The 15,329-nt window shown below is 34.9% G+C and overlaps 2 protein-coding genes and 1 long non-coding RNA gene across 4 annotated transcripts; all 3 read right to left on the bottom strand.

The window, feature by feature from the left end:
- Positions 1-4,517: 4,517 nt before the first annotated feature.
- LOC138907307 (uncharacterized) lies at positions 4,518-5,081 on the bottom strand. The gene has a single exon (XM_070197900.1). It carries the CDS (start codon positions 5,079-5,081, stop codon positions 4,518-4,520), a length of 564 nt encoding a protein of 187 aa, XP_070054001.1.
- Positions 5,082-6,585: 1,504 nt separating this feature from the next.
- On the bottom strand, positions 6,586-10,256 carry LOC117277314 (uncharacterized). Of its 2 annotated transcripts, XR_011414576.1 has the most exons (3): positions 9,725-10,226; positions 7,111-7,570; positions 6,586-6,977 (listed from the first exon to the last, which is right to left on the bottom strand). It is a non-coding gene; the product is annotated as an uncharacterized lncRNA (long non-coding RNA). The 2 variants fall into 2 exon arrangements; XR_004507589.2 differs by lacking the exon at positions 7,111-7,570 and having other exon boundaries at positions 9,725-10,256.
- Positions 10,257-11,440: 1,184 nt separating this feature from the next.
- Positions 11,441-14,903, bottom strand: LOC104098569 (uncharacterized). The gene is made up of 3 exons (XM_009605340.4): positions 14,696-14,903; positions 13,500-13,777; positions 11,441-13,095 (listed from the first exon to the last, which is right to left on the bottom strand). The coding sequence occupies exons 1-3, from the start codon at positions 14,810-14,812 to the stop codon at positions 12,570-12,572; spliced, it is 921 nt and encodes a 306-aa protein (XP_009603635.1). The 5' UTR covers positions 14,813-14,903; the 3' UTR covers positions 11,441-12,569.
- Between the last annotated feature and the right edge of the window lie 426 nt (positions 14,904-15,329).

Genomic DNA, 15,329 nt, shown 5'->3' with positions numbered 1-15,329 from the left:
AAAAAAATGCCTTTTCTACGTCATGAAAAGATTGAAATGAAAGAAAATATTCCACATCATCAAAAGAAATACTAAATACTTTTTACTATATCATTTTGTTGAAATGAAAGAAAATACTTTTGGAATAGGGTAGGGAAGGTGGGGGTTGGTTGGGATGGGAATATGGTAGGGAAGGTTGAAAAAGAATTTCGGAAAATATTTTTCATTCTTTTGATAGGGAAAATATTTTTCTCCCATTGGAGGAAAATGAGTTCATGAGAAAAATATTTTTCAAAACATTTAAGTCAACCAAATATGGGTAAATTGAAAAATATTTTCTTTCATACCAAACATACCCACAGTGTTCGATTTTTAACCTTGATTAATCAGTACTTGCTGGAATATCTATGTTGTATTAGAGTATATGCTCATACCAATTTCTCTTGGAAAGTGAAGATGGTATCGTTGCCACCTATGGATAAAGGAAAGCATCAATGGTAGAGACCATCTAATGTATATTTTGGTTCAAACTAATATAATGTCATCATGGCTGCTTCTAAGTTATTTTCGGCCTTCTTAACACATTTATTAATGTCAATGACTGGTGGTGTATCTTAAACACTACCATCTATAACCCTTTCAAAAGTTTGTAATTAAGAAATGATTTTATCCCACATTCATATCCTCCAAAATTTTTAAGTTGATCTTATATCTATCGATAATAGATACGGGAATAATGTGGTCTCATTCGATGTTTAAATCAAACCAATGAATGCAAGACGGACTAGCTCAAACAAGCTTTCCCTCCCGAACATCTGATTCAATAGCAATTCCACCTCATTTTTCTGGATCTATAGACCCAATTCCTATCTTTTCAGGCCAGTAGCTACTCTTAGCTTTCAGACAGCTATCTTATTAATTTCTAGTTTGTGATCCAGGGCGACCAAATATGAGATAGGTTGTAGTTGCTCTTTGAGTTCTCTCTTTCTTTCTTTATGGGCAGACAAGTATGTACCCACTTCCTCTCTCAATTTGTTTGATGCATTTCGGATTTCGAGAGTCAAACTTCTTAATTTGACCGTAAATTCGGACATAAGATCTTTAATTTATTGAAATAAAATTTACATATATGGAGACTACATCAAAAGTACTATAAGTCATAATAATTATTAGTTTGAAATATTTAAAAGGCATATGAAAAAATTATGGTCAAAGAAAAATTTGTTTGACTCTAAAAATTCGAAATGCATCAAACAAATTAGGACAGAGGGAGTAATATATACTCTGTTTATCCCATTTCTGTAACACACTTTCCTTTCTAGTCTATTCTAAAGAGTATATCACTTTTTTAATTTTGGAAACTATTTAAATCTAGGATCCCCATTTTACAATTTATGATATAAAACTTGTTGGAATTCGTTTGATATCAAAGTTCTTTCTTTTATAAAGAGATAAAAATGAAAGAAAATAAGTGCTTTCATTATAATTCATTGTTGATAAATAAGAATTTTTCTTTACTCCCTACTCGCTGCTCATTTCAAAGAATTACTTTGGATATATTTAGCTTACATGAAAAAAGTATCTTTAATTTTATAAACTTTGTATTAGGGGTCACAAAGGTAACGAAGGGTTTCTCCAGGGGTTACAAAAATGATTGGTGGTGGAATGGAGAGGTTCAAGGTAAAGTAGAAGCCAAGAAAGCGGCGTATATGAAGTTAGTGGAGAACGCCGACAAGGAGGAGAGGAGGACGCTTAGGGAGTGTTATAAGAAGGCTAAGAAAGAGGCAAAACTAGTGGTCACGACGGCTAAGACCGCAACATTTGAACACTTGTATGCAGAACTTGGGGGCAGAGGCGGTGACAAAAGATTGTTCAAGTTAGCCAAGGTTCGAGAGAGAAAGGCTCGGGACCTAGACCAAGTGAGGTGCATCAAAGACAAGGATGGAAAAGTATTGGTGGAAGAGGCGTGCATTAGGCGCATGATGCAGTCATACTTCCACAAACTCTTGAAAGAGGATGCGGACAGGAACATTGTGCTTGGCGAGTTGGAGAACTCAGAGAACCGACGTAATTTTAGGGTTTATAGGCATATTAAGGTTGAGGAGGTTGAGGAGGTAATGCGAAAGATGAGTAGAGGCAGGGCGACTGGGCCAAACGAGATTCCGGTAGAATTTTGGAAGGCCGTGGGATGGGTAGGCTTGGAGTGGCTTACTGGATTGTTTAATATCATTTTAGGACTAAGAAGATGCCCGAGTAATGGAGGTGGAGTTTGATGGTCCTGTTGTACAAGAACAAGGGTGATATCCAAAATTATAAAAACTCTAGGGGTATCAAGCTACTGAGTCACACTATGAAAGTGTTGGAGAGGATGATGGAGAGGAGGGTGAGGAGTAGTGTGTCTATTTTGGAGAATCAATTCAGTTTCATACCGGAGCGTTCGAACATCTTATGAAGTGGTTGGTGGAGCAGTATCGGGAGAGGAAGAGGGACCAACATATGGTGTTCATCGATTTAGAAAAAGCTTACGATAAAGTCCCAAGGGAGATTTTGTGGAGATGTCTGGAGGTTAGTGGTGTTCCGGTAGCATACATTAGGATGATTAAGGATATGTATGATGCAGCAAAGACTCATGTGAGGACTGTGGGAGGAGACTCATACTATTTTCCTGTGATAATGGGGTTACTGAATGTGTGAGGGGGGGGGGGGAGGGGAGGGGGAGGGAGGGGTGAATTGTGATTTTTCTTTTCTTTTTCGCAGTAGTCGACTAATTTGAGTTCTAGTCGACTGGGCTTTTCAGAAATTAAATGAAAAAGATAAATTGCAGAAAGTAAATGACATAATATATTTTTATACTGGTTCAGATTCAGAGTAAATCCTACGTCCAGTACCCTTGGGTTGCAAGGGTGATCTCTTTCAAGTATGAAATGGCTTAGTACAGATGAGTTGATGTAGTTATACACCAACAACTTTTGTCACTCGTTCTTCTCTCTATAATTGATACAATGCCTCACGAGTGTTCTTTTCTCTCTCTCTTCTCTTCTTTGTTACACAAGAAATCTAGAGCAGACTACAGTATTTTATTTGAAGTAGAACAAAGAGATTTAAGTTGGTTTGATCAAAGTATATCTTCTTCAAGTCTGGAACATATGTATATATATATATATATATATATATATATATATATATATATATATATATATATATACCTCGTGAGGCCTATTTGACTCTTGAATGACGTGAAGCTTGAGAGATTGCAAACCCAAGGGAGTTGATCCTTGAAAGAAATCATAGATTGATTCTTTTCAAGAATAAAGTCAAGTTTTCGTTGATCTTCCTTGATTTGTGGTCTTGACAAGATTTTCATCCGCTAGGCATATCTTTTTGTTACTTGAGTGATTTGCAATAGATCCCTTGATTTCTGACTTCAACGATCTCCAGTGCAGCCCTTTGCTATCTCGTTTCCCTTTGATTCTGGACATTTCTGTAATAGCTTCCGTCAATCATTTATTGAATCATTGATTAATTCTTCTTCCGATCTCCGCTGCTTCTTCCTTTTTCATCTCTAATCATTGATTTTTTCCCCTTGCATTGCTCCCGGTAATAGATTGTTTCCTTAATCTATTCTTGAATGGTATTGCTTCTTGATTCCTTTATTTTATTCCTTGTGATCCTGCACCACATGTGTTATATTATTTTTCATCATTCAAACTCATAATTAACAATCTCTCCCCTTTTGATGATGACAAAAATAATATATAGAAACAACAGTTTACTTCTCTGTAGTCGACTCCCCCTCAACAGGTGCTGTATGTACTTCAGTCGACTCCCCTTCAACAAGAGCTGCCTATACTTCAGTCGACTCCCCCTCAACAAGAGCTGCCTATACTTCAGTCGACTCCCCCTCTACAGGAGTTGCTATATGTCATGCAATGTACAATTTCTTTCTCCCCCCTTTTTGACATCAGCAAAGAGGGGATATGCATATATACAGTTGAAATTAAGTAGAAACTGACATATCATAGGCAAATATTTACAAATTATAGGCATGCAAGGTTAAGCAAAAATAAAGAAAAATATCTAGCGACTGGTTATCCAGTCCAAAATAGCAAAATAGCAAAAAGAGATTGTTTGAAACTTCCACAACTAACGACGCAAGTAATAAGTAGGAGTATTGCAAATCGCCTCCTTCAAATGTTCAAAGCTGGCATTGGCTGAAACTGTCACCCCATCAATCCTGTCATGTACTTCCTTGAAGGCTTTGACTGCATTTTCTCCAAGTTTGAGAATTTTGAACCTTATCTTTGAAACATTGGATCCAGTCTCTTTGGTACCATGGCAATCTCTTCTTCAAGAGCTTCTGGGTCGTCATCAATATCATTTTCTGGTCTTTCAGTTGTTGCTTTGAAGGCAACTGCTTTCTTCTTTTCTTCCCGGTTTGTTTTCTTGAGGTGAGTTTTCTTGAATGCTATAAGATCTCCTCGAAGCTCATCATATAAAAGTTTGTTTAGATCTTGTGATTCGAGTGCAACTACTTTTGTCTACCAAGTGGTAGGTAGAATCCTTAGAATTTTCCGAACTTGATCACCACTTGAGTATGGTTTACCAAAAGCTTTTAGATCGTTAATGATTTTGCTGAACCTTGCAAACATTTCCTCAATGGATTCTCCTTCTTTCATCTGGAAGAGTTCATAGTCATGAACCAACATGTGAGTGTGAGTTTCTTTCCCTTTGCTGGTTCCTTCATACGTAACTTCCAGTTTATCCCATATTTCTTTAGCTGTATCACAACTTGAGATTTTCTCATATTCCTCTCCACTTATAGCATTATAGAGTAAATTTCGTGCCTTAGCATTAACCTGAACAACTGCCATTTGCTCATCTGTGTACTCATCTATATCTTCTGGATCAGCAGATGGTTGAGCTGCTGCTGGTAGTGGATAGTTCCCCTTTTTGATAACGCACCATACTTTGACATCATAGGATTTTGCATATATTTTCATATGCACTTTCCAGTAAGAAAAGTGTTGTCCATTGAAATATGGTGGCCTAACTTGCGATGTTCCTTCTTGAAAGAGTGCTCCAACAATTACTTGATTTTCCATGATCTTTTCTCACAAGCTGTTAAACAAAAAGTGTAAGACTAGCTCTGATACCAATTGAAAATGCATCAGGGTTCAGCTCTTAGCCCATTTTTATTTGTCCTGGCGATGGACTTGCTGACACGCCACATTCGGGGGAGGTGCCATAGTGTATATTATTTGCAGATGACATAGTGCTAATCGATGAGACGCGCTGCATGGTTAACAATCAGCTGGAGCTGTGGAGGCAGACCCTGGAGTCTAAAGATTTTAAGTTGAGTAGGACAAAAATTGAATACTTGGAGTGCAAGTTCAGTATTGGGACGCAGGAACCAGACATAAGTCATCCCCAAGAGAGATAGTTTTAAGTATCTTGGGTATGTTATTCAGGGGAATGTGGAGATTGACAAGGATATTACGCATCGTGTTGGATCAGGATGGATGAAATGGAGGCTTGTGTCTGGTGTTTTGTGTGATAGGAATATGCCACCAACACTTAAGGGCAAGTTGTACAAAGTGGTAGTTAGACCGACTATGTTGTATGGAGCCGAGTGTTAGCCAGTCAAAAAATCTCATGTCCAGAAGATGACAGTAGCAGAGATGAGGATGTTGAGATTAATGTGTGGGCATACCAGGAAGGACTGGATTAGGAATGAAGTTATTAGGGACAAGGTGGGTGTGGCCCATGTGGAAGACAAGTTACGGAAATCGAGACTGAGATGGATCGGGCATGTGAAAATAAGAGACATCGATGCCTGGGTGAGGAAATGCGAGAGTGTGACCGTAGCGGGTCAGAGGAGAGGCAGAGGGAGGCCTAGGAAGTACTGGGGAGAGGTGATTAGGAAGGACATGACTCTACTTTAGCTTACTGAGGACATGACCCTCGATAGGGAGGTGTAGAGGTCGATGATTAGGGATGTGGGTTGACAGGTAGTCGAGAGCCTCTTCTAGTCGTATTAGTAGTTTTAGTACTAGTCTTGTATTCTCCTATTCCGAGTTCCTTGCTGACTAGACGATATGACATTATTGTCGGTAGTTTTCGCACTTCTCTTGTAGTTTCGTATTCCTAGTTTCTCTGCTATTACATGCTATGCTATTTGTTTCTTTTATCTTACTAGTCATCGACACGTGCATTGCACGTGTATCCCAAATTTATACAAATATTTTAGAAGTCATATAAACATTAGAAAATTGTTTGAGTTATAATTCAAGAATTTGAACTCAAAATTCCTACATTTCATGTGAACATGCAACAAAGAATAACTAAAGTTTGTTAGTTAGATACTATATTTTATTATATTACTTTTGATTTTATGAGGTACAAATCTGTCATCTTGTCATAGACCACGTTCTTGATGTAAGTTCTTTATTGATGCCACATAGAACCAAGATAATTGTCTAACCTACAATAGTTAGCTGAAAAGGTATTTTTTGCAAAGGAAAAATAAAAATAAAACATACATCTACTCGCATGCTTATCTTACATTCTCTAAGAATTTGTAAGAGGAAATTATCTAATTCGAAGCACTTCAAGAACTTGTTTTCCAATTGAAAATAATTAATTATCAATAATTATAAGATGGAGTATTTGTTCAGAAGTAAACATTGACAAACGAAAATATATTTAATCAACATATAAAATTATTATTCTAATAGAAAATTTAAAGAATACCTCTAACTATAGTTATTGGTGCTAGGATTGTGCATGGATCGGATCGGATTTAGCACATTTTGGATTGAAATTTCGGATTCTACAAAATACAATCCGAATTAACATCGGATCGGATTTTAAAGTTTGGATCGGATAACTATTTTGGATTGTCGGATCGGATTGTGCGTATTATTAAGGCTATTGCTAATCTATCCCGTAACGCAGTCAACTCCCTCCATCCTCTCTGACCATGCACTATTTCATCCATTCTGTACCAACAACAGAAAAAAAAAATTCAACACACACCTTAGCAACATAAAAGGCAATTAGTGATCTTATAATGCATAAAATGCAAGCATGATTTAGATCTTCATTTAGTAACAACTTTAGATCGTTTCATACCAAAAGATTTCTGCCGAAAGATTAGGCAAGCTGAATTCATAGGATTATTCGAGTCGATAAAGGAAGAGGTATCGTCCGGTCGCTGCCGATAGTCGGAATACAGAGAAGACGAATAGAGCAGTAGTCTCTCTAAAGAGAACTTAGAGATAGAGAGGCTCGATGAAATAAGATCTAACCCTAAATTTATACATGTTCTAATAATTTCGGATTTCGGATTGGATCGGATTAAAATTATACCAATCCGAATCCGATCCGAATATCCGAAATTTTAAAAAAACATAATTCATATCTGATCCAAATATCCGAAATCTGAAATCCGAAAATTTGAATTGAGCTGATCGGGTCGGATTCTCGAATATCTGATCCAAATGCACAACCCTAAACGGTTGATGTGAGAGAAATTTGATGGATACTGCAGATATTGCAAAAGACTTGCAGCAAAATAATCACCTACATAAAGCTAGAGTAAAAAATGACAAAAACACTTTATTAAAGACCATTCATACTCTATTATTTAGTTGGATTCCCAATGTATATACAATGTAACGCTTCAATTTCATACCACGTTCCGTGTGAATTAAATCCCTTAAAGGATTAAAAAAAATACATTTACAGATGAACCAAATAAAAGGTGATCGGTTCATATTGGTACAACTGGAAAAACTCAACAGCCTTATCATAATTATGAGTGCTCTTACATTTTGGTATACATACCACAAAATATGTTATAGCGTTATTTATTGAGTGTTATCCGTTTATAAAGACAAAATGTGCTCAACTTTATATGATATTTTAGTCTTTCAACCTTTTATTTTAGATGTTTTCACTTTGAAGGAGGTGTCTTCAACTAATTTAAACTCAATTCCTGTATATTATAAACTAGTGAATATGCCGCGCTTCGCGCGATTATAAAAGAGATCAATAAATTTGCCAAATGTTATCTTATAAATATAGTTGACATATAAGAGATAAAAATTCCATATCTGTATGTATTTACAAAAATAAATTTTCTTAAAAAAGAAAGGTATTTAGGAAAAATGAAAAAGGAGCAAGAGTACTTGCTTAGCACCTTCTTAACCCTATATTAAAGAGATATATAACTTATTAAAATAAAGACACATTAGCAGTTTCTTTTTGAAGCATTTGTTTCAAAGTATCCAACATTAACTTTTAGTACTACAAACATCTACTTTTAGCTTTCAAAGTATCCACGCACTTATATATATTAATAATTTTACTACAGTTAGTATATATTGTACTGACGTAAACAAACTTACTAAAAAGCAAATTCTAGCAGACTATGAAAAAACATTCAAAGCAATATATTATATAATCATTCCCAATCTTCAAACCGCAAAACATACTATATATTTTAAATCCACTAAAATACACAAGAGATAGTAAAGAAACTTAAAAAATTTCCATTAGATAGTTATTATAATATGTATAGTTGAAATCATAAAATAGAAATAATAAAAGTTTATACTTTCTAACTTCTATAGATGTGTTTTACTTGGTGATATGTCTGTCTATCATGAAAATGGTGTAGTAGTTTACCTGACAATAATAGATCGGGTGAAAAAATTTCTAAAATAATCCGAAAAAATAATAATTATATATGTTAAAGCGATGGAAAAAATATGAAGGGACAAAGGAAATGTATAAAGTCAATCTATTGTAAGATAATATGTGTTCTTGTACCAAAATAAATGAATGATTACTTCAAGCATTTATTTTATGAAATTGCTTATTGATCTAAAACTTTTTCGAAACACACAAAATACAATATGCAAAAGTATATGAAGAAAAGTTGAAATGTACAAGGAAAAAATTGCATATGAAGAATTAAAACAGGAAAATATTACAAAGAAAATAATAAAAAAGGAATTATTAGTAAAAAAAAGTAGAAAGAAATAATGATATTACCAACTAAATAATGATATTATTCAACCCCTAAATTAATAAGGTTCTCATTCGAGCAAAAATGATACTATCTCTTTATCGTCTATCATTTTTTTATTCTTTTTCTTTCTTTTCCTACAACTATTTCCTTTTTCTCTCCTCTTTTCTACGGTTACTGAAAAAGACAGAAAATTTGGCCCATCCCTTCACCCTCTTCATGCCTATGAAGTTTTATTTTCTCGTAATTCTCTGAGAAAACATTCAAAATTGCTTCTTTTGTTTCAAGATAATTTTTTTTTGTTTCACATATAAGCATGGAGGAAAAAGTGTGTAGTCGAATTCTTTTGAGTTCTTGTTTCTTTCTGTTCCACTAACACTTCAAAATTATTTATCCTTTCACATAATTAATATAGACTTTAAAAAATATGTAACAAAACAGTTCAAACCTATGATGTTACCATGTAAATTGTAAATTATAAATCATGACAACTTCATATAATCACATTAATATTGCTCATTTGTAGTAATCTAAATAGAATAAAAGAAAATGTTTGAGGGATAATATAATAATTAGAAAATGTGAGAATACTTATAAAAGAGTCTACTTTAATTCTTTTACGTTAATTATAGTATCACGAAATTTATCTATACGAAATAAAATCTGATCTTTAACATGAAGAAAATAAAAAAGGTTACTTGTAATACTATTTACCAAAAATCTTATTCTTGCCGGTCTTCCCATGTGCATCATCATGCCTCCAGGCTCCAATTTCTCTTCTTTTTTTCCCTGCAAATCCTCTCCTGAATTGTATCATTTAAAAAAAAGGACTCCATTACAATTAATTCATCAAACAATCTTTACTAACTCTTTTTGTGCTCTGTTTCTTCGATCCTTCTTCCACTGATGCTATGTAATGCATCTGTATTTTCTAATATACAAATGTAAATGTATGTGAAATTGTGTGTGAGAAAGAAGAAAATAAAAAACGCATAATTAAGTAGACTAATGGGAAGAAGAGGAAGTCAAGTTTTTTTTGGCTTTCTTAGGGAAAGCGAACGTATAATTGAAAAGGTAGAGGGAAGCTTTGAAACGGTGCTTTAATTGTGACTCAATAAGTGAGTCAATGAAACGTTTGGCTAAATGGTTAACTAATGAGGTAAACGGCTAAAATAACAGAATAATCCAAAATAATGTGGGTAAAGATAAATGGAATTTCTAGCTTTTGAGAAGTACCACATCAACACTCTTTCCCTCTCAATTATATATATATATATAGAGAGAGAGAGAGAGAGAGAGATTCTACATGTTTCTAACTTATGGGTTTCTTTCTTAAATGCATCAGTTACTATATAAAGGATAAATGGTCATTAGATAGATCAGAAGAATTGAATATATGTTAAGATTTTTTTTTCGACTTTTTAATTTTTTGAACATAATGAATTGATTAATATGTGATTAACTTTCCATTTAATTATTTCACTTATCATTTATTGGAGGATAATTTACTATTTAGTACCAGAAATTATTATAGAAATAGTATTCAGATGAGGGGTAATAGTGTCGTTTAATTTTTGATGTACATTTTGGTAATTCAACTTTACCCTTAAGGTCTTCCCACTTTTAGTATAATATGATGATGATTTCCTTGCCATTGTTAATATTTGTTTATTGTGTCATTTTTACTGTTCTTGAGCCTAGGGTCTACCTTCATACCTACTCTACTCAGACCCCACGTGTGAGATTGCACTGGGTTTGTTGTTGTTGTATCTAATCAAACACAATAAAATAGAAGGGAGAGAGTATAAAGTCTACGCTTCCAGTCCAGGCGGAATCGCTGTGTTTCTGTACCTTTGCGTTGTCTTTGATTGTAACACTTTAGACCATCTATGCAGTAGAAGTTCAACAGAAAGCAAAAAGAGGAATAAATGAGTGAATATGAAATTTGTGGTCTTTTGTAGTCATATTTTCTAGAATTAAATTGTTCCAAACGTTGAGTTGACTTAAGATTAATTAAATTGTTGCAGTTGTCTTCCCTTTTACCTGCATTTAGCTACTTGCACCAAACCTAATTATACTAATGTCTATAATTAGAAAAAGAATGCCACTTGCGTAGAAACTGAAAAAAGAGAGTCAGAAATGAACAAATAACTTTAATTTCTGACAGATATCAAGAGTAGTGTGTATAGAACTATCACAATATCAATTAAAATTTTGTTATATATTCTATTTTCCACTGTCAATGATATTCTAGCAGATATTTTAACAATAGGGGATAAGATTGAAGTGCAAAACTAATTCGTGTGTTGAGTAATCTGGAGGGCTATAAGAATTTATTTCTAATTCATCAGTTTCCTATTAAAAGAAGAGCATGGTCTGAACAAAAAAAATGAGGCAATATATCCATAAGGTTCACAATATTCATGAAAATAGAAGCAAACATGAAATGGAGTATTATTTATTTATAGCATCTGAGGTGATGAACCAGAAGTACAACTACTTATTTTGTGTTACAGCAATCAAGAACCACAAGAGCAAACATAGCATTTTTTTGTTTTGTTTCAGAAAACCACAATCCATGACATTGGGATTCCTATCTTAAGGTCTTGTTCAATGGCCTTGATCTGTTTCCTTTGAGTTGGACATGCAAGAACAATCAGGGCAAGGGCATTCAACTTTCTCATCTATTGTGCTAGTCATGCAAGAGCAATCAGGGCAAGGACATTCTACTGTAGTCAACAGATTTCTTGTTCTTGGGAAGTTCAAATTCACAGTGTATTTCTTGGTTAAGTCACTTGACTCAATGGTTCCCGGAGTTTCAACATGACTCTCAGTCAACTGGCTGGTGCTGAAATAGAAGCAAAGTGCAAAAACCATGAAAAGCAAGGCAACTGAGATTTTCTTAGCCATGGATCCAAAAATTTAAATTAGTCCCTTCTGTAATACTTGTACTAGTGATGTGGATGTTCAAAGCAATTGAGGTGTTGAAATTTATAGTCATAGATTGCTTATAGTGTTCGATTTTAGCATTGAATAATTAGTACTAGCTGCAAGGATATCTATGTTGTATTAGAGTATATGCTTTTTGGAATTAGTGTTTCGGCTGTCTTTTTATAAAATGATGCCAATTTATCTTGGAAGCTTAAGATGGAATTTGATGCCACCTATGGACAAAAGAAAGCATCAATCGAAAAGACTGCAACAACAAACAACAACAACATACCCATGTATTCCCCACAAGTGGGGTCTGGGAAGGGTAGAACGTACGCAGACATTACTCCTGCCTTGTGCAGAGGCTGTTTCCGATTGATCCTCGGCTCAAGTCGATAAAAAAATGCCTAATGAATATTTAGCTTTATGGCATTAATATATCTGACTATCTGTCATAAGCTGAACAAGGCCTGATTATCAACCACTTTCTGTTATTTTCTGTCAGTGAATAATTTCTACAGATGTTGTTGAAATGAGATTTTCTTATACTTGATAAGAGTTAAATAAAGGAAGTATCGAATTGGCAAGAATTTTATTTCACCAAATAAGACTATTCACAGCAATAGTATCAATTTTCAGAAACTAAGCCATCATGCAGCCAGTTTCTCATCATCAAGAAAGCCTCTTCTGCATCTTTATCGTCGTCTAAAGATTGAGGTCGATGGGCAAAACCATGACCCCGTCCCTCAAAAACCACCATTCTGCAACCATTGGCATTTTTCTCAATCTCCTTCAATACATTTACAGGACAAAGTGAATCGTTGTCACCTGCAATGAGTAGTAGTGGAACCTTAATCTTGCTAGCAACAGATACGTCAGTCCGTGTGCCATAGAATGAGATCCCAACACCAAACTGAGAACCCTGGTCTTGGGCCAATATGTCTATTAATAAGCCACCTCCAAAGCAAAATCCAATGATGCCAAGCTTCTTTGAGATTCCTGCAGCCACAAATTCATTGACCATCCATTTTGTCGATGTGAGGATGTCTCTCACAACCCGTTGTTTGTCTAGGCTACCACGCCATTGCTCAAACGAAGCCTGAGGTTGGTCCTTTCCCCATGGATTGCCACGAAACAGATCCGGTACCAGAACACTGCAAAATTATTCAATAAACACCTTCAAACAACAGAAGGAATTCAATTCAATTCCTAACTAAAAGGGGTTGACATAACAATGAAGCTGAAAACAATATTACTAATGAATATAACTTACACACACTGACAACGTATAAGATAGAACGTATCTGTCTTATTTTTCAGGTTACTAATCTCACTTTTCATGAACGGTTACTTATAGTTATCTTTTATGTGTCCTGATATGTAAAATGAAGTCACAAATCATTATTAATATTCTACAAAAAGAATCAGAACCCAGAAGGAGAAATGTTCATGACCGAGGTTGCTTGTTTGCATCACTTTCTTGCACATGGTATGAAGTAAGGCAACCAAACGAGACACCTTTCAAATAGAAAAGGAATAGAAGGACTAAATTACTTACTTGTACCCATTGCATGCAACACGATATGCAAAATCTCTGGTAAATGAGTCCTCATATCCAAAGATATCAGATAGGAGCAAAATGCCAGTACCATTGTTGTTCTTTACCGCGTTGCAAAGATAAGCATCGATGCTATCAACTCCATCCCCAATGGAAAGCTCAACTCCGTTAACCAATTCACAAGCCTCATCCTCTACTTTCACATTACAGCTAAAGACTTTGCATTTCCTAGGCTTTCTGAAGGATAATGAAAACCCCCAACACTTGACGTAGCTTTTCTGGACAATAACTGAAGCTTGACAGTCGGCCCTTTCTCGACAATTATCAACTTAAACAACACACATTATCAGCATGAACTGAAGTTACAACTTGAAAAGCCACAACTTTGTCTCTTCTTTGTTTACATGCATAACGTATATGTTTTCTCTGATTGGTTTAAGGTACACTAGGAAATTCAAAAGTAATTAAGATTTTCAAGATCAGTACCTATTTCCAGATCTAGGATCGCTTAATTTACCAGCAAATTTACGTAATATTCTATATGTCCGTAGGCCTGTTGCCTTTGGTGAGAGTGCCCTCAATCGAAACATCATATATTCAAAGTTAAAAGAAATCCAGGTCTTGTATTCTCAAATTAACAAGACTTATTCTTTCAATTACATCATCATTCAAAAGTTTCCACTCGACAATCATGTTAAATTTTAAAGCGAGAGTAACAATCCAAGTCCAATTGGCACTATTGTTCCCTTGTTATGGTCATTGCCTATTCCATCATATTTATAAAATGGGCATCCGTCAAATCAGCTAGAGATAGTCCTGCTAAGTAAAGTGACAACAACAGAAAGAGGAATGGACAGTACAAAAAATTGGAAAAAATTGAGAAGAAAATAAAAGAAGGGAGTTCTCAGATTGATAACATCAGCAGCTATCAAGAAATCACTAGTAGACTAGCATAGAAAGCGAGTGTAGTGTGTATTTTGCAATTATTGACTTAAATTCCTGAATTAGCCTGTAGCATTCTGCTTTTCATACCCCAATTTTGCAATGAAGCTAAATACAAATTTCGCTAAAGGTGTTTAAGATTTAATATATATGTATAAGTATAACTATAAGAAGTAATATTTGACCTGTATACACAATATAATTTCTCGACGAAGGGTGTTCAACTGATCATAGCAAAAGCCAGTAAAACCTACCGAAAGTGGAAGATGAAATGGAGCATCAACTGGTGGCAAGAATGTCCCCCTCCTTTTAAGGAGGCTGCTGCTACTACTTGCAGTTGCTGGAGCTGTATACAGAAGGGCTGACTCCATTTTTCCAACTCTCTTGTTTTGGTAAAGCAGGTGAAGATATTAATGTGCTAAATACAGAGAAAAGAGAAAGGTGGCTAGTGGACAATAATAATGCATGGCATGGAGAAAATATCTTTGCCTTCAACAATGAGAGCCTCAAATGTGAAATATCTCAGCACAAATGATACTCATCAATGTTGTCTTTTCTTTGCTTTTTTCTTTTTTCAACTCATTGTTAAAATAAAGAACTATAATTGTGGGAAAAAAACACTAGGTAATTTCTGGCCAAATACTTAAGCATTGATGGATAGAGTTACCCGAGACTCGTGCTGGTAGAGGTGGCAGACTGGCAGCTATTTGATAGAATAGTGGAATTGTGTGCAAGTTGACCCGGACGCTAATATAAAAAAATTATAATAATATCAGTTTAAAATAGTCTAACCCGCGAACAATTTGGGATACAGGGTTTGATTGATGTTGACTGACCTTATCTTTGTCTGCAATAAGATATTTTGCTTTGCTATCGATGGTCATACTA

This window comes from Nicotiana tomentosiformis, chromosome 3, assembly GCF_000390325.3.
Source record: "Nicotiana tomentosiformis chromosome 3, ASM39032v3, whole genome shotgun sequence".
NCBI classification, from domain to species: Eukaryota; Viridiplantae; Streptophyta; class Magnoliopsida; order Solanales; family Solanaceae; genus Nicotiana; species Nicotiana tomentosiformis.
The sequence above is the reverse complement of the archived record's forward strand: the minus strand, read 5'-3'. Positions and strand labels throughout refer to the sequence as shown.